The 18,626-nt window shown below is 41.6% G+C and overlaps 1 protein-coding gene across 1 annotated transcript in view; it reads right to left on the bottom strand.

The window, feature by feature from the left end:
• Window positions 1-18,626, bottom strand: part of TRIQK (triple QxxK/R motif containing) — a 147,893-nt gene that overhangs the window by 108,948 nt on the left and 20,319 nt on the right. Inside the window, exons 3-4 of the mRNA XM_030189750.1 lie at window positions 13,433-13,501; window positions 994-1,057 (exon numbers count right to left, since the gene is read on the bottom strand). Coding sequence (XP_030045610.1) covers window positions 994-1,057; window positions 13,433-13,501 — 133 coding nt within the window. The remainder of the gene's footprint in view (window positions 1-993; window positions 1,058-13,432; window positions 13,502-18,626) is intronic.

The raw sequence follows: 18,626 nt of genomic DNA on the forward strand, positions 1-18,626 counted from the left end.
AATTTTTTTCAATATGACGTCCCTCCCCCCCCCCCCCTTAAAGAAAAACTAGATGAAGAAAGAAAGCCTACAAACTCCAGTGTCCAGAAGGTATTTTCCACTGCTGATATGCTCTCCAGAGCTTCTCCAAAGACCGTAATCTAAAGTGACGGAGCACAGCAAGACAATACGCATCATACCACTGCTCCAGTTTCTGAATAACCCACTCCAGACCAAGAAATAGTGATGACCACCCTGGACACTGTCAAGCCCAAATGGAGCTGTAGGTCCTCGCTATCCCAAGCTGGGCAATCTGCGATTCAGGAGTGCAAGTTCAATACTAGGCACTATATCATCATGGAGCATCTGGGACAGCACAGCAAATACCTCCATCCAGAAGGTTTGCAACAGTGGACAATCCCGCCATATGTGACAATAGGTCCCCTGCCTCCCACATCCACTCCAACAGTCATCCACCACACTCTCACACACATACTCTCACACACAGCTTCTCACTGTACCATATAGCAAAGTTTAGTGGAACCTCTGCAATTCAAACACAAATAAATTTGGAAAATAGCCCCTTTCTGCACCACGACCCCAGTAGCCGGTCAAAGGGTCCCTTGCCCCTACGAAGGTCAGTTAAAAGTGGGGCCCCACTAAGGTAACATTTAACCTGCAGACAAGGGAACACATCTGGAGGCAGTAGCCCATATCACTGCTGGAGACCCCCAAATGCCCGCACATTACCCCATTCAGAGACAAAAAACTGGCCAAGGCATAGCAATCCACACATCTCCCATTAACGAAATAAGGCCTGATCCCTCCCAGAAGCAAACTCCCCATTGTACAATAAATGCGTGTACCAAAAATAATGACAACCCTCCAAGACGGCGACCCACGTTAGGCTCCAGATTTTCTTAGTAAGGGCCCGAAAGGACTTCCCGTGATCTGCTCCCAACTGCCCACCCAATGACTGCAAAGAAAGATACAAAAGGGGAATATCCTTCTCACCAAGCTGCTCCAACTCCACCCACTGTTTAATTTCCTGGGCCTTCCAGGCAAGGACCGCATGCAACTGAAACACATAAAAGCATTTTCGGATATTAAAGACCACATCACCTGACATGCCACCCGTGGACTCTGCCCCCCCTCCCCAAATAAACTGATGAAAGAGTCGCTGCACATAAGTCAATTCCTTAGGAAGGATCCAAATTGGTAAGGTATTAAACAAATACAATAAATGGGGTAACCATCATCTTTAAAGTCACAACATGCCCCAGGAAGCTCCCTTGTGAGGTATTGGGGACATAGATATTAACCAGAGTATACACCCTTCCATTAAGGACTACAACCACCAACAAAAACCACATCTCAGTTTCCTGCTTGGCCAATTTAACCTCCACCTCCAGATGCTTAGCACTAAGGATTCCCAACCCGCCTTTCCTATGCTCCTTAATATTAGAGGCCCACAGTCGGTAGCGGTAACGCAGGGATGAGACCAGATGCTCATGTACAAGTCTTACGGGTCATTCCATGCCAAGTGGTCTAAAATTTAAAAAAAGTTCCCACCATCATCTGAAAGAGAAAATTGTGCTCTACAACACTGATATGTTTTTGTTTTGCAATGCCACCATTAAGTAGCCATTTACTCAGGTCAAAGTATGTTATATTTTGTGTGTGCGATGTATTACGTTGGTCCATGATGGCTGAGCCATTACTGGTTATCATATTGAAACCAGCATCCCCATCGCCACAGGGGCCACACCCGAAAGCCATGCAGTAACAGCCATGGGTGGGTTTCTTTACTGCAGGATCCCAAGTCTGATTGTGTGTTTCTTTACTACAGGTTCCCAAGCCTGCCTTCTTCAGTTACTTCACTGCAGGTTCCCAAGCCTGCCCTCTTCAGTTACTTCATCATTCTGAAAGCATCATTGATCTGCAAGAGAACGGTTTCAGGGAAACTATATTGCCGACCAGATGATGTCACTGATGGAGCTGGAATAACAGCAATGATGTTATTCTGGGATCCAGCAAGTATCGCATCTTACCGGCCAATAAAATGAAGTAGCGGGACCATGAGGATGCATAAAGCTTATGAAAGCATCTTTCTGTTCAACTGACGTTTCACAAACGTTTCAAATCCACCATAACAGCGCACAATAAACGATTGGACAATCAACCAATAAAATACAAATGAATAAATAATTATATCAATACTTTTAAGTGACTATTAAGACTCAATTTCCTAGAAATGAAGAAAAATTATCGCATCAAGCATACTAAATATAACATACTTTGACCTGAGTAAATGGCTACTTAATGGTGACATTGCAAAACAAAAACATATCGGTGTTGTACAGCACAATTTTCTCTTTCAGATGATACTGTTCACAAGCTGATTCAGGCAGGCTGTTTTTTAATAATTGGCTTTGAACTTTGGTACATTTTACCATTTGCACTGATAGTGCCAACTCTGAAGAGATCCTGCAGGGCGGTTATAGATGCTGGTTAGTTGCAAATCTGGAAGTATTATGTCCAGCACAAGCATAAGGCTTGTTCAAAATTTCAAGTCCGTATCTTTGTTTGCATGGAAGTTGTTGCGGTCTGAATATTGGTCCAAATATGTTCCAATGAGTCGCGACCAATTTTGATGCACACTTTGAGTCAACTTGTTTGACTGGATTTTGCATCCATAATGTTAAAATGTATTTCATCGGAATTAGCATCACAAACTGTACAGGATTTGAATTTTTTTAGCCATTCTTATGTGTTTGGATTTTATTAGACCCCAAATATGGCATTTTGGTAAATGTCGCGCGCTCATGGACTGACAGCCTTTCAGAAAAGGGGGTCTCGATCTGCAACTATTGCAGTTAGAGACCTCAAATTTTGGGAAACTTCGTTTAACACCTGACTCGCGCAACAGATAAAATTTGAACAAAATTGGAGACATGATGGTGGGAAGGTTTAGACCACTTGGCATGGAATGACCCTTACATAGATCTTTTGAATGAAACAAATGTGCCTCCGCAGCCATTAAGCTACACTTGGCCGGGCAGTTAAGGCCTCGAACATTATAGGACACAACTTTTACCTCAAATTTCCCCATAGTAGCCCTCTGCTGAAACCTAACCTATACAATACATACATACAACCCCCCAACCCATCCTCTCACAACCCCCAAAACCTTGGTAGGCATACTCCTGTAGCCCATTTCTCCATGCAAGGAAGTGAAACCCCTTTGAGTCAACTATACACATAAAAAAAGATACATTTGCTAAAAAGAACCACTTCCCCGTGAGATCAACAGTCATCCATAAAACAGCCCACACACACCAGACATCAATCCAGCCAACAAGGTCACACACCCACACACAAAGCAGAACATCTCCACTGCCAACATATCACTCTTTCAACAAGCATCCTAGGAAAACCATCACAGAGTTCGCGGCTGACTGTCATTTATTTATTTATTTATTTATTGCATTTGTATCCCACATTTTCCCACCTCTTTGCGGGTTCAGTGTGGCTTACAATAAGATATGAATAATGGAAATACAATTGTACAACTTGGTTATGGGTTACATTGTACAGGTTATGCGAGACCATTGAAGTATCGTTAGGAATATAACAATGGGACATCAACACTGAAACATTGGAAGGAGACAATGGGAAGCTTAAAGGGCAGTAATAAAACACAAAGACATATGGTTTACATATTTCTGTGAGTACATGTATGGGTGATGTGGAATTAAGGGGGATGAGGGTCAGAAGTGGTTGTATGATGCATTGATGAACAGTGAGTGTGGACTCTATGTGTTTTGGCTCTTTCCGTAGATTGTTTCAAACAGGTGGGTCTTCAATGATTTGCGGAAGGAAGCTTGTTCGTAAATCGTTCTTAGGTTGCGCGGCAGTGTATTCCAAAGCTGCGTGCTCATGTGAGAAAAGGTTGACGCGTGTAGCGTCTTGTATTTCACGCCCTTGCAATTAGGGAAGTGGAGGTTGAGGTATGTTCGGGTTGATCTTTTAGCATTTCTGGGTGGTAGGTCTATCAGCTCGGACATGTAGGCTGGGGCTTCACCGTGAATGATCTTGTGGACTAATGTGCATACCTTAAAAGTGACGCGTTCCTTAAGTGGAAGCCAGTGTAGTTTCTCTCGTAGTGATTCATGCAGAATCAGGGGCAGCCCTCAGATCCTGGATGCAGCATGGAATCCTAACACTGGTGACGTGGTCTGCCTCCAACACCCCGCCACCGGAATGCCTTCAGGCACTAGTTATACCCCTCCTGTCACTGATCCACTGCAGGTATTTGGATCCTCAAGTTTCTGCAAAGCATCCCACACTGTTGCCATGGTAGTGGATTTGATAGAGACACCATTAAGAATCACCAATAAGCCAAAAGGAAAAGTCTACCGACAGCACAGCTGGATCTGGACAAAAGCCTGGGTGACCTCTCAAAAGGACTGGCGCTTGGCCAAGGTCACTGCAACCAGATCCTGAAAAAGCTCAACAGTCCATTCCAAAGCAGATGGCCCTTCTCCCGCACTTTGTGCTGCATGATCTCCTTTTCAGGGGAGCACAGAAAGCAGGCCACCACATCTCAAGGCTTTCCCTCCAGGCGGAGTCCCAGAGTCATATGGACCCACTCAAGCAAGGGAGGGTTCAGCGAGCTCTCACCTTCAATCCCCAAGAGTGAGCTGTACAGTTGTTCAATTGTCCAGGCCAAATCCTTATATTACTAAGTACATAAGTACATAAGTAGTGCCATACTGGGAAAGACCAAAGGTCCATCTAGCCCAGCATCCTGTCACCGACAGTGGCCAATCCAGGTCAAGGGCACCTGGCACGCTCCCCAAACGTAAAAACATTCCAGACAAGTTATACCTAAAAATGAGGAATTTTTCCAGTCCATTTAATACTACTACTATTTAACATTTCTAAAGCGCTACCAGGGTTGCGCAGCGCTGTACAATTAACAAAGAAGGACAGTCCCTGCTAAAAGGAGCTTACAATCTAAAGGACTAAAAGTGCAGTCAATCAAGATTGAGGCCGTCTAGATTTCCTGGATAGAGGTACAATGGTTAGGTGTCGAAAGCGACATTGAAGAGGTGGGCTTTGAGCAAGGATTTGAAGATGGGTAGGGAGGGGACTTGGCGTATGGGCTCAGGGAGTTTATTCCAAGCATAGGGTGAGGCGAGGCAGAAAGGGCAGAGTCTGGAGTTGGCGGTGGTGGAGAAGGGTACTGAGAGGAGGGATTTGTCCTGTGAGCTGAGGTTACGGGTAGGAGCATAAGGGGAGATGAGGACTCATGGATACCACGTACCCAGATGTTATTGCGATTCTCAAGGTCCTCTATTTTGTATACGAGAGCCTGATGCTTGTCCTGGAGATCCGCCACCGCTCTCTGCACCTCCACAGCTGTCATCTCACAGTGGTCCACACGCTCCTCCACCTGATCCAAGCGCATATCCATGCTAGCCAGATCCAATTTAATCTCCTGAACAGCCTCTAAGTCTTAACGGATGCTATCCCCATCTTAAGCTCCCTGAAGCAGGAGTGTAGGTCTTCCACTGTAACCTCCATTGGTACCTCATGCTCCAAATCCACCATCTCCTCGGGCTGTGGGCTCACATGTGCATGCTCACAGGGTGGTGGCCAAGCTGCGAAGACACACCTTCTCTCCAAGTTTGGCCAGGGTTCTCACCTCGCTACCATGTTTTTTTGTAGCTACTGAATGCAGGGAGTGTTCCAATACTCACAGCGGTAAGTAGTGCTTAAGTGGATTTAAAACAGAATGATTGGGAGGGGGTTATCACAGTGACCGAGGCAAAGCTCAATCAGGCATCCACCATGCTAGGTGATGTCACTTCCTCTCTATAAACATGTAGTCTAAACCTAAGCAATGGGAGAGCAATGTTGAAGAATACATGGAGGTATATTTTCAAAGCACTTAGATTTACAAAGTTACTTAGCAACCTATAGAACTTTGTAAGTCTATGTGCTTTGAAAATGAGCCCCATGGTATAGTAACAACACAAATAGCTTGATCCATTAAGATCTTTCTCCATTTGTGTCTATGAGTGAAAAGCTTACTGAATTCAGGCTTGAAAAAATACAATTGAAGAAACTAAAAAACAAACAAAAACCCTAAACATTTGTCACAATAAATAAGAAAGCTAAAGATGGCCAGTTTAGGCATGCTTGACAATTCCAATGCTGGCAATACTCCTTAAACTCATACATTTTAAAATGCACTTCTTACAATTTAAATGAATAGAACAATATATTACACAATTGATATACAATGCACATTATCAATCCTATAGATCTAACTGAATTCAACAAAATGGACAGGCTGTTAATAAAAGTCATTTGAAAACAGGTAGAGAAGACATTCAGAGCATGGCTCTTATAATTCTTTCTAATCATTTTGTATATTTATATGTACAAGCACGAGTGCACGTATGTGCATATGTGTATTGTTGTGATCAGACAAGCAGAGTAAAGATTGCCCTAAGGCCTTAGGAAGGCTCCCCTTTCCCACAAGAAAACTGTAGGAAAAGAAAGAGCTGAGCTTTGCTGCTGGGGAACACTACAATTCCCAGAATGCCTCTGGTCAAGCAATGGAAGGGTAAAGATGGTCCAGGTGTGCTTTTACATGTACACAGTATGGTATGCATGGATATTTATGTTATCTATGTACTTTATTTCTATATTTGTAATTTATTTTGCTTTAAGGAGTTTTTAGAAATTATTATTATTCTACATACATTTTTCAGTGATGTTACATTTCCATAGTATTTTATGTTTTAATATAATTGTTTTATAAATTAATATTAGTTGTTTTAAAATACCATTACAATATTATTGTTGTTATTCAACTGTTTGATAAATTGATTTCTGTTTTTTATTTTAATATGTTTTTGTGTGTTTTGTCGTTAGACCCCTGAGGCAGGCGTCATTTGATGCCGAAACACGACCCGTGTCGGTCACCTGTCAATAATGCACTCCTGTTGTCCTAATCTTGAAGGCCCAGTATTGCTCTTTTTGTTTGTATACTGCTTATCACAGAAATAGTGGATTTTCCCCAAGTCCATTTAATAACGGTCTATGGACTTTTCCTTTAGGAAGCCGTCCAAACCTTTTTAAAACTCCGCTAAGCTAACTGCCTTTACCACATTCTCTGGCAACAAATTCCAGAGTTTAATTACACGTTGAGTGAAGAAAACTTTTCTCCGATTCGTTTTAAATTTACTACATTGTAGCTTCATCGCATGCCCCCTAGTCCTTGTATGTTTGGAAAGTGTGAACAGACGCTTCACATCTACCCGTTCATATCTCCCCTCAGCCGCCTTTTCTCCAAGCTGAAGACCCTAGCCACTTTAGCCTTTCCTCATAAGGAAGTCGTCCCATCCCCTTTATCATTTTCTTCGTCCTTCTCTGTGAACACAGAACAAAAATATTTGTTAAGCAATTCCACTTATCTTTATAAGCTTCTACATGCTTCCTCCCCTTCTCCCTTGAGTCTTACAATGCCATTTTTACACTTCCTCCAATCACTAACATATCTAAAAGGTCTTGATTTTCTCCCTCCCCTATTTTAACATACTGGCTACTTTTTTTTCTTCCACATGCATCTCTTCGCTTTTCCTGACATTGTTACCTGTCTTCCTCTTGCTATATATAATCTCTTATAATTTATGAAAACTAATCTTTTCCCTTAACTTCTCAACTACTTCTTTGAGAACTAAATGAGCCTTCTTTCCCTCTTACTTTTATTCACTTTCCTAACAAAAAGGTTTGCTATCCTTAAAATAGTTACCTTAAGTTGCTTCTCACAGGTCTCCCACTTAGCCATCTCTCTCCTCTTCAATCTGTTCAAAATTCTGCTGCACGACTAATATTCCGCCAGGGTCGTTATGCTCATATTAGCCCTCTCCTCAAGTCATTTCACTGGCTTCCTATCCGTTTCCGCATACAGTTCAAACTTCTCTTTTTGACCTATAAGTGCATGCACTCTGCAGCTCCTCAGTACCTCTCCATTCTCATCTCTCCCTACATTCCTCCCCGGGAACTCCGTTCACTGGGTAAATCTCTCTTATCTGCACCCTTCTCCTCCACTGCTAACTCCAGACTCCGTTCCTTTTATCTTGCTGCACCATATGCCTGGAATAGACTTCCTGAGCCAGTAAGTCAAGCTCCATCTCTGGCCGTCTTCAAATCTAAGCTAAAAGCCCACCTTTTTGATGCTGCTTTTAACTCCTAACCCTTATTCACTTGTTCAGAACCCTTATTGTATCATCCTCACTTTAATATTCCCTTATTTCTTGTTTGTCTGTCCTAATTAGATTGTAAGCTCTGTCGAGCAGGGACTCTCTTTTCATATTCAAGTGTACAGTGCTGCGTACGTCTAGTAGCGCTATAGAAATGATAAGTAGTAGTAGTTTTGTGCACTGCCAACTCCAAAATGTTCACATCTAGCTAATAATTACTTGAGGTATGCCCCTATCTTGACACAGTTAGTTTTTTGTAAAGCCTAGAACCTTCACTTCAGAATAAATCCTCTCTATTTGTAATTTAATATTGAACCATACCATCCGATGATCACTGGTTGCCAGATGTTCACCTACTATAATATCATAAAGACTCTCCCCAATTGTAAGCACTAGTGTCATGTCCCCTACCTCAACGCAAGCTGCATCCTCGGGCTGTGCAGGGTCCAGTCTACACACACTTGACTGGCACAGCCCTGAGCCATGTGTGTGTAGTTCTTCTCTGGCTACAGGCTCCTTGATTGCTTTGCTTCCATGCACCTGGCTCTGCTCTCTCTCTCTGCCTGGCTTCCCTTGCTTCTCTCCTATTGGTCTTCTGGTTCCTCCTTCCCCTGCTCCTGTTCCTATGGCTGTGCTCCTTCTCCCTGCCAGCACTTTATCAGCTGAGCTCTTCCTGGACTCCATGCTTCGGCTTCTACTTTGGTAGGTATTACTTGTTCAGTAGTTTGCTTCATCTCTACTTTGTCCCTCGTTGCTGACTTTGCCTGTACCTGGATTACTCTTGCCTGCTGCCTGCCTATTCGCTTTACCTGTGCCTGGATTACTCTCTTGCCTGCTGCCTGCCTATTGACTTTACCTGTGCCTGGATTACTCTCTTGCCTGCTGCCTGCCTATTGACTTTACCTGTGCCAGGATTACTCTCTTGCCTGCTGTATGCCTACTGACTTTGCCTGTACCTGGATTACTCTCTTGACCTGCTGCCTGCCTGGCCAATACATTCACCACCCCGCTTCCACCTCCATCTCGTAAGTCCTGCAGGCCGCCCGCACCTAGGGGCTCAACCTCAGGGGAACGGTGGTCAGCGCAGGTGAAACCCGGGGTTGTCCGGCCGCCAAGCAGAATCTGGTCTGAGTACCAGGCTCAGCAGCACTCTACTTGGTACAAGAAATGAGTGGGAAAGCGCGGGGTACAAACGTAACAAAAAACAAAAACAAAAAAAACCTCACAAGTCTGACTAGGTATATTAGTATTTTCCCTTTCATTGCCATATTATAAATCTTCAATTAAATCTCAGTCCATTTCTGCCTGTGAGGAAGGCCTGAATCTTACAACAATATAAACTGATGTTCCATTCCCTCTTTCCAAATTAACCCACACTGCCTCCTCCTTACTCCAAGTCCTGCAATTCTGTCACTTATCTTTACCACCACTCTTCTTCCCTTTCTTCCTAACTTGTCCTTCCTGAATAGATTATTGCCTAATAAAACTATATCCAAGTCATACATCCAGTAAGCCATGTCTCCATGGGCATCACTAAATCCAAGCCATCCTCTTCCATTACAGCCTACAGATCCAGAACTTTGTTTTTCCTACTGCAGGCATTACTGTACACAGCTTTCCAAATATTGCTCTTTTTCATATTTCTATACTGTTACTGGGGACATTAGTACATAAGTATTGCTGTGGTGGGATAAACTAAAGGTCCATCAAGCCCAGTATTCTGTTTCCAACAACAGCCAATCCAGATCACAAGTAGCTGGCAGGATCCCAAAAACGTAAATCAATTATATGCTGCTTATCCCAGGAATAAGCAGCGTATTTTCCCCACCTTAATGATTTATAGACTTTTCTTCCAGGAACTTGTCCAAACATTTTTTAAATCCTGTTATTCTAATGGTTTTTACCACATTCTCTGGTAACAAATTCCAAAACTTAATTATACATTTGGTGAACAAAATATTTTATTTGATTTGTTTTAAATTACTTAGTAACTTCATTGTGTGCCCCCTAGTTCTTGTGAATCACTTGTTTACTTTTTCCATAACTACATCTACTCATTTTACTCCACTCATCATTTTACAGACTTCTTATCACATGTCCCCTCAGCTGTCTCTTCAATAAGTTAAAGAGACCTAATCTTTTTAGGTGTTCCTCATAGGAGGAGTTGTTCCATTCTCTTATCATTTTGGTCACACTTTTCTCTACTTTTTTTTTAAATTCAGCTATATATTTTTTGAGATGTGGTGACCAGAATTGTACACAATATTCAAAGTGCAGCCACACCAGAGAGCAATATACAGGTATTATGATATCCTCTCTTTTACTCTCTTTTCCTTTTCTAACATTCTATTTGCTTTCTTGGCCATTGCTGTACACTGAGCAGAACAATTCAATGTATCAGTGATACCAAGATCCTTTTCCTGAATGGTGACTCCTGTGGAACCCCTCATTATGTAGCTATAGTTTTGGTTGTTCTTCCTTACGTGCATCACTTTGTACTCGCTCATATTAAATTTCATCTGACATCTGGATGCCTAGGGTCCCAGTCTCATAAGGTCTTCTTGCAATTTCTTACAATTGTCTTGCGATTTAACAATCTTGAATAACTTTGTGTCATCAGCAAATGTGATTACCTCACTCGTTATTCCAGGTCATTGATAAATAATGTTAAAAAGTAAATTCCCTAGAGTGAAAATTTCCTTCCACTTAGTATACACATGGCCATATTCTAGCAGTGGACTTCTCCAATTTAAATTGAACTCTGTTAATATGACATTGGCCCCACATGAGAGAGACAAGATCAGAAATTCACTCTCTTGCGCTTTACACAAACACACGTCTAGTGTTGTATTGCCGCCTGCTACTTACTTCTATCCATCATCAGGTAAAGCTTTTACAGCTGACAACACTCTTCATCAACCAGCAGCAGCCCTCCCCTCCTCTTTATCCCTCTCTCATTTCTATTTCCTCTCAGTATTCCCCCCTCCTGGGGCCCTCACTGTACATCTCCAAGGTACCTACTGCAGAACATATTCTCCCTGTACCCTACCTCATGAAAAGCTCCCTGTTTTATCCCCCTATTCCTGTTATTAGTGCAGACATCCACTGTACCAACCCCCCCCCCCCCCTCCTTCACACTGACTGGATTCTACCCACATTCTCTGTGACTGGACCTCTCTTGCAGTCTTCCCAACCCAAAACTGGCTGGATCCTACCCAAAAAGCAGGCAGGGCAAGCTCACTCACAGAAGAGAGAAGAACTAAAGACACAGGTTTAAACCGAAAAATATTTGAGCACATTAACCATCTTTTTAGCTTCCAGACATTAATGCAAAAATCATGGCAATGGGTATTATTTGGTCGTACACTTAATACAACTGTATAATTCAGTCAATAGGTTTCACAGTAGAGTTAACAACAAAGAAAAAGAAAGACACATATGAATAATTAAACAGCAGACCATCAGTGGTAGGGAATTGCTTTCAGTCCCTTTGTGTGTTGTGTGCATGTACAGGCTCTATGATCAGAAGAGTAAAGGGGGAATCAAATCAGTTCTGGTATACCGCTAAAATCCCCTTTTTCAGGGTTCAGTGCGGTTTACATTATGGGTATGACAAGGCAAAAAAAAACGTTAAGGTGTATACATGAGTCAAAAGCAATGTGAAAAGCGTAGTTCCCAGTTACTTCACTCTATCAAAGTTTCTATGCTGCAGAAACTGAACTGCTTCACCCAGAGAAATGAACTGGGACATTTGGGAAGGGGGGGGGGGAGCTTATTTTTCTGGAACTCCTAGTCCAGTATTGTCCATTTTCAAACTTTACATCTTTGCACCAGTTTTTATCCATGCCAAACTTGGTTCCATTGCATCAAATTTTCAAAGAGTTATTCTGCCCCAGACAAATAAATATAGACATTCTTGTTTCATTTACATGTGATGTCTTTCCAATACACTGGATTTGAAAGAATAAAAAGGAAGCATTTGAATTACATGTGACAACCTGCTCAATAACTTCAGGATCAATATTTTTATCTTACCAACAGTAAAATAAAAAATCATTTTCTAACAGTTCCTGTACAGCATAAACTATTTAGGAAACACCAGTTGTACTTATAACACATTCTTCTTAAGAAAACAATAATTCATGGGATATCCCATGGGCTAGGGGCCTGTTCAAGTGAAAGTTTGCTATGGGCACAAATTTGTTTGGATTTAGCTCTACAGAAAAAGTTTATGCCAGGTGTAAAATTTTTTTGTGTGTGTGAAAATGGGCATGTGAAACCATTCTGTGCATCCATTTTCACAAAATTCTAACTTGCTGAGTTGATGTGCATACTTTCCTTTCACAACAGGTCATCAATTTTGAATTTAAATAAACTTTCAATTGTACTACTTGTAAAGGCTAAAACCTGTGTGTTTCTATTGTGAGCAAGACTTTGAATGAAAAATAATAAAAGAAGCAAAAACCCAATATGTTGGACATTTTCACATTTTGTTGTATAGTTTCTGAAAAACCCCAGAATTTAGAACATCAACTGCATAGACAATTAACAATTAGACAGGAGAGCTTACTAACAGGACAGGAGGTCAACTAACTAGGAAGAGCTATATGATACACGTGTGGAGGATTTCAGTCCCTTCCAGATGCAGCAATCATAAACAGCACCACACAGCATTTAAAATGCTATAACTAGAAGGGTAAGTTTCTAGCATTTTGTGATAAGGAGTGGACTTGATAGGGTGCGATTTTGTGAATCACTGATAATTGGGTAATTCAATTCCCAACTCACAGAGCTAGTCTCAATAATAATCCATACCTCATTACAGAGAACTGTTTTTTCCTTTTTTTTTTTAATGGTAAAGTTTATGTTGCTTTTTATGTAATGTGGAATTTCCTTTTTTGTATTGTTAAAAATGTAATATTAAAAAAAAATGTAATGCTACAACTTCTGGAATCCTTGTTCTTTAACAAACAAAAGCACTGCCTTTCACATGTGTTCCTTTTACCCTGGCTTTCATACCATTGCAAAGTATCTGACTAATACATTATGAGTTAATAATTTGTCACGTATTTGGAGAAGATTAAACAAACTGATTCAGCTGCCTGTTTTATAGTAGCACACAGACATTAACTTAGTCTCTCCTTCTACCCCTTAAAGTAATCCATGTGACCTACCAATTTGTTTCCGGTACTGATCAACAGGCAATCTTGTCGCTGAAGCATCTTTTCTTCCCATCTTTTTGACTGTAGAGAAAAAATGAAGTTTATTAAAGAACTATATCAAACTTTAATGAACCCCCATTTACAATTTAATTCACTCTCACCTTCTGATAATGGATTGTTTTGTAAAAACAATGAGATATGCTTCAGCAAGGCCATCAGTAGCATTATCAACAATTGTAGCGATTATTTTGAAAGACAAATGTAGGGCTAGGTTTACTAAGCAGCGTTATGGGTGCATTAGCATGTTTAACGTGCATAAATGGTGTACGCGTGTTAAACGCTAATGTACCCATAGAAATGTATAGGCGTGTTAGCGTCTAATGCACCTTAAATTTACAGGTGCCTTAAAAACATACCCCATAATGTTAAAAAGACAGAAAAAAATATTTCTAGCAGTATTTTATTCTGATTTTTTTTCTTTTACTGTTTGAGTGGAAAGGGATATATTTTTGTTATATTGATGATATCTTGTATTTCAACCATGTAATCCTTTCTTTGGAGGATTAACACTGCCATTAACATGTCAGTTCTTTGCTTCTGCAGAGCAGCTTGCTAATCATCTGTCAAACAAAGAACGGTACCATTGAGATTTGTTTTCGACCCAGTAGTAACATAGTAACATAGTAGATGACGGCAGAAAAAGACCTGCACGGTCCATCCAGTCTGCCCAACAAGATAAACTCATATGTGTATACCTTACCTTGATTTGTACTTGCCTTTTTCAGGGCACAGACCGTACAAGTCTGCCCAGCAGTATTTCCCGCCTCCCAACCACCAGTCCCACCTCCCATCACCAGCTCTGGCACGGACCGTATAAGTCTGCCCTCCACTATCCTCGCCTCCCAACCACCAACCTCTCTTCCCCCACCTGCTCTGCCACCCAATTTCGGCTAAGCTTCTGAGGATCCATTCCTGCTGCACAGGATTCCTTTATGCATATCCCACGCATGTTTGAATTCTGTTACCGTTTTCATCTCCACCACCTCCCGCGGGAGGGCATTCCAAGCATCAACCACCCTCTCCGTGAAAAAATACTTCCTGACATCTTTTTTGAGTCTGCCCCCTTCAATCTCATTTCATGTCCTCTCGTTCTACCGCCTTCCCATCTCTGGAAAAGATTTGTTTGCGGATTAATACCTTTCAAGTATTTGAACGTCTGTATCATATCACCCCTGTTCCTCCTTTCCTCCAGGGTATACATGTTCAGGTCAGCAAGTCTTTGGTCATACGTCTTGGAACGCAAATCCCATACCATTCTCATAGCTTTTCTTTGCACCGCTTCCATTTTTTTAACATCCTTCGCAAGGTACGGCCTCCAAAACTGAACACAATACTCCAGGTGGGGCCTCACCAACGACTTGTACAGGGGCATCAACACTTCCTTTCTTCTGCTGATCACACCTCTCTCTATACAGCCTAGCAACCTTTTCGCTATGGCCACCGCCTTGTCACACTGTTTCGTCGCCTTCAGATCCTCGGATACTATCACCCCAAGATCCCTCTCCCCCCCAGTACCTATCAGACTCTCACCGCCTAATACATACGTCTCTTGTGGGTTTCTACTCCCTAAATGCATCACTTTGCATTTCTTCGCATTGAATTTTAATTGCCAAACCTTAGACCATTCTTCTAGCTTCCTCAGATCCCTTTTCATGCTTTCCACTCCCTCCCGGGTGTCCACTCTGTTGCAAATCTTAGTATCATCCACAAATAGGCAAACTTTACCTTCTAACCCTTCGGCAATGTCACTCACAAATATATTGAACAGAATCGGCCCCAGCACTGATCCCTGAGGCACTCCGCTACTCACCTTTCCCTCCTCCGAGCGAACTCCATTTACCACCACCCTCTGTCGTCTGTCCGTCAACCAGTTCCTAATCCAGTTCACCACTTCGGGACGTATCTTCAGCCCATCTAGTTTATTTAAGAGCCTCCTGTGAGGAACCGTGTCAAAAGCTTTGCTAAAATCTAAGTCTCTTTTGCAGTTACAGTCCACATCCAGGGCTCATGCATGAGGGCTACTTCCAGAAGCCTGCAATTATGGGCCATATATTCATTTGCTACGTCAGGATTTCCCAAACTATAGTTCACAACCCCAAATGAGGGTTGCTAAATCTACTTTTTTGTTTGTGATCTATGGAGCCTGTGCCTCCCAGTGAATCCATGCTGTAATTAGGCCAGTGTGGGCTCCATGGAAGGCGGGGCATGACAGCATTGTCAGCTGTGACACTGTAGGAAGTCTGACAGCAACAGCATGGATGGAAAGGTAGGCATCCTGGGGTTGCATGCCTTCTGTAGCTGTGATATTGGGACTGCAGCCACAAGTTTCATAAACACTATACTAGGAGGCATTGCAGAACTATGACCAAGAGATTTCCTCTCCAAAGCTGTGTACACTACTTCCACAGCATCTCCAGCCTTAAATGGTTCTATGAGCAGAAACCTTAATTGGGAATTGAACCCAGGATCTCTGCATAGCAGATCACAGCACTAGATACTGAGGCAGCCTCACTGTTGGAACTATGGTGATAGTTTGCTACCTACAACCTACAACAATCTATGCGAGATATATATGCCTTTCGGCTTACTACTGTCACCATGAACTTATTCTCCCCTAACAACTGGCAAAATTTTCATGTTAAAATCAAACTTCATGAAGACAAGGAGAGCTGAAGTAAAGATGGATGAGTTGTACATGCATGTGTGTTCTTGTGTGATGGGCAGTAGAAGCTTGACATGAATTGAGGTTGCAGGGGTGTCAACTTAGGAGTAATGTCAAGAAGTACTTTTTCAAGGAAAGGATAGTGGATGCCCAGAATGCCTTCCTGCAGAAGGTGGTGGAGACAAAAAGTAACAGAATGGAAGCAAAACAAAACTTAGTAGTGCTTAGATGGTAACTCCAGTAATTGGGAAATAAGGCCAGTGTCAGGCAGACTTCTGTGCCCTGAAAATGGCAAGAACAGAGGAGGATAAAGAACATACTGCAAAACATGCTATGAGTTTCTTATTGAGCAGACTGGATGGACCGTGCAGGTCTTTATCTGTCATCATCTACTATGTTACTACGGTGCTCATTTTCAAAGCAGATGAACATCTCAAAATGGCCAGAAAAATGTTCATCTGCTGAAAACATCTACATTGCAATTTTCAAAAAGGCAGAATTGGGATGTTTTTCACCAAGTTCGTCCAAATAGCAAGGGGGTATGCTGGAGGCGGGACTTGAGCTGGACCAAGGTGGGCTGAAAAGTTGGATTCCTTTCAGTGATAATGGAACTGGAAAAAACATCCAAGGCAAAAAAAAAAAAAAAAGGACATTTTAGCCTAGACCTATTTTAATTCACGTCCAAGTTACAAAACGTTATGGTGACTGACCAGATGACCAATGGAGAGCTTAAGGCATAATTCCTCTTTAAGTGGTCACTGACCCGCTCCTACCCCCCCTAAGAAGTGAAAGTGACAGTGGATACCAGGCTGTCTGACAGCTGCATGTATTATGGGCATACCCAACAGAGCACCAAGCATGTTCCTGAATTTGCCTAGTGGTCACTGCAGTGGAATGTTTAACGTCCTGTAAAACTGAAACAATTCCATCTTCAAATGAAAGCATAATAAATGCACAATCACTCATCTAAACAATTTGTGCACACTTTAGATGTATTTCACAAAACAGGGTGAGCACCTATTGGGGGAGGGGGGAAGAGGTCATTCAGTTTGTCCATCTGCCAACAGAAAAAAACAGAGCAGGTACTTGGTGAGCCACAGAAAGGGGTATTTTAATCTATTTTCTGAATGGAACTAGGCTTATTAGATCACAACGTGTATGTATGCACGTATACATTTTAGTACTGTCAATGTCTTCATAAACCATGTTAAAGCTACTTTTATATTAATCACTATGAGGTAAATATTTAAAAGTAGATTTTAATCATAAATATATTGATCAGATCAGTGCTTGATTCATTATCATTCTCAAATAGTTTTCTATTTTGGAGGTAGGTAGTTTCCTCCCCAAGTTTTAAAGGGTTTGTTTGTATGTTTGTTTATTTATTTATTAAGATTTTGTTTTACCGCCTTTTTGAGAAATTGACCTAAGTCCATGCAGAGCAAGAATAATCAGAACATAGGCAACAGACAACTACAACAGAAGAAGATATTCAATTAACAGTACACATTATAGCATAGCATGCTACTGACAATGTCAACTCTACAAACATTAAAAGTAGATAGCATAGAGTTAAATAGAAAACAAGGGTGACTAACTTAAGAAAAGTTGCACGTGAAATAAAAAAAAAAATAAAAAAAAAAGAGTACATAAAAATGATCTCAGCTACAGTAGGAGTGAATCATCAACTCCTGCTAAATTATGTGCAGCCACTGTTAGTCACACACACAAGGAATATCTAGTTAGTTACTTCTTCCATTAAAGGTTTTGGAAAATAGTCAAGCTTTCACCGACTTTTTGAAGTACAGAGATTCTTGTGTTAAGTAAAGCCATACAGGGAATGTGTTCCAGAGAGTAGGGACTATTCTGGAGAAGGCTTATTGGCAGATGTCACATCACATGACTTACTTTGGAGGAGTTGTGTGGTTAGGGATATTCTTGGGAGGACCTTAGCAACCTTGGAGGTGTGTAAAGGGAGATCCTATTCTTCTTCAAATACTATGGCCCATTTCCTTAAGGGCTTTGAAAATCAGACACAGAGTTTTAAATTTAACCACTGAAGTTTTTGCAGAAATTATGTCATGTCATCACTTACAACCTTTTATCAGTCATGCTACAACATTCTGAATCAATTGGAACTGGTGCAAATTCTTTGCAGGCAGCTTAGTCGTCACAAATGATAGAAACAGCTTCTGAAGGTTGCTTGGTATTTGGGGGATTAGCGCTACTGTTGAGCCTAGCTGTATCCCTAGGTTCCTGACTTATGATTTAAGGGGGCATGCTAAGCTCCCAAAATAGATTTTGATGTCAGATATGTGACCACTTGGGTTAGGGACCCACAGGAGCTCAGTTGTACTTGGGTCCAGGCACAGTTTGTTGCTTTTACTCAATCCTGAATGCTGTTAAACAGATAATCAATTCCAAGCTGTAGGAAAGTCCTTTTCAATACGAGTAGCTGCATGTCATCCATGCAGATGTAAGTAT

Source organism: Microcaecilia unicolor, chromosome 1, assembly GCF_901765095.1.
Source record: "Microcaecilia unicolor chromosome 1, aMicUni1.1, whole genome shotgun sequence".
Lineage (NCBI taxonomy): Eukaryota > Metazoa > Chordata > Amphibia > Gymnophiona > Siphonopidae > Microcaecilia > Microcaecilia unicolor.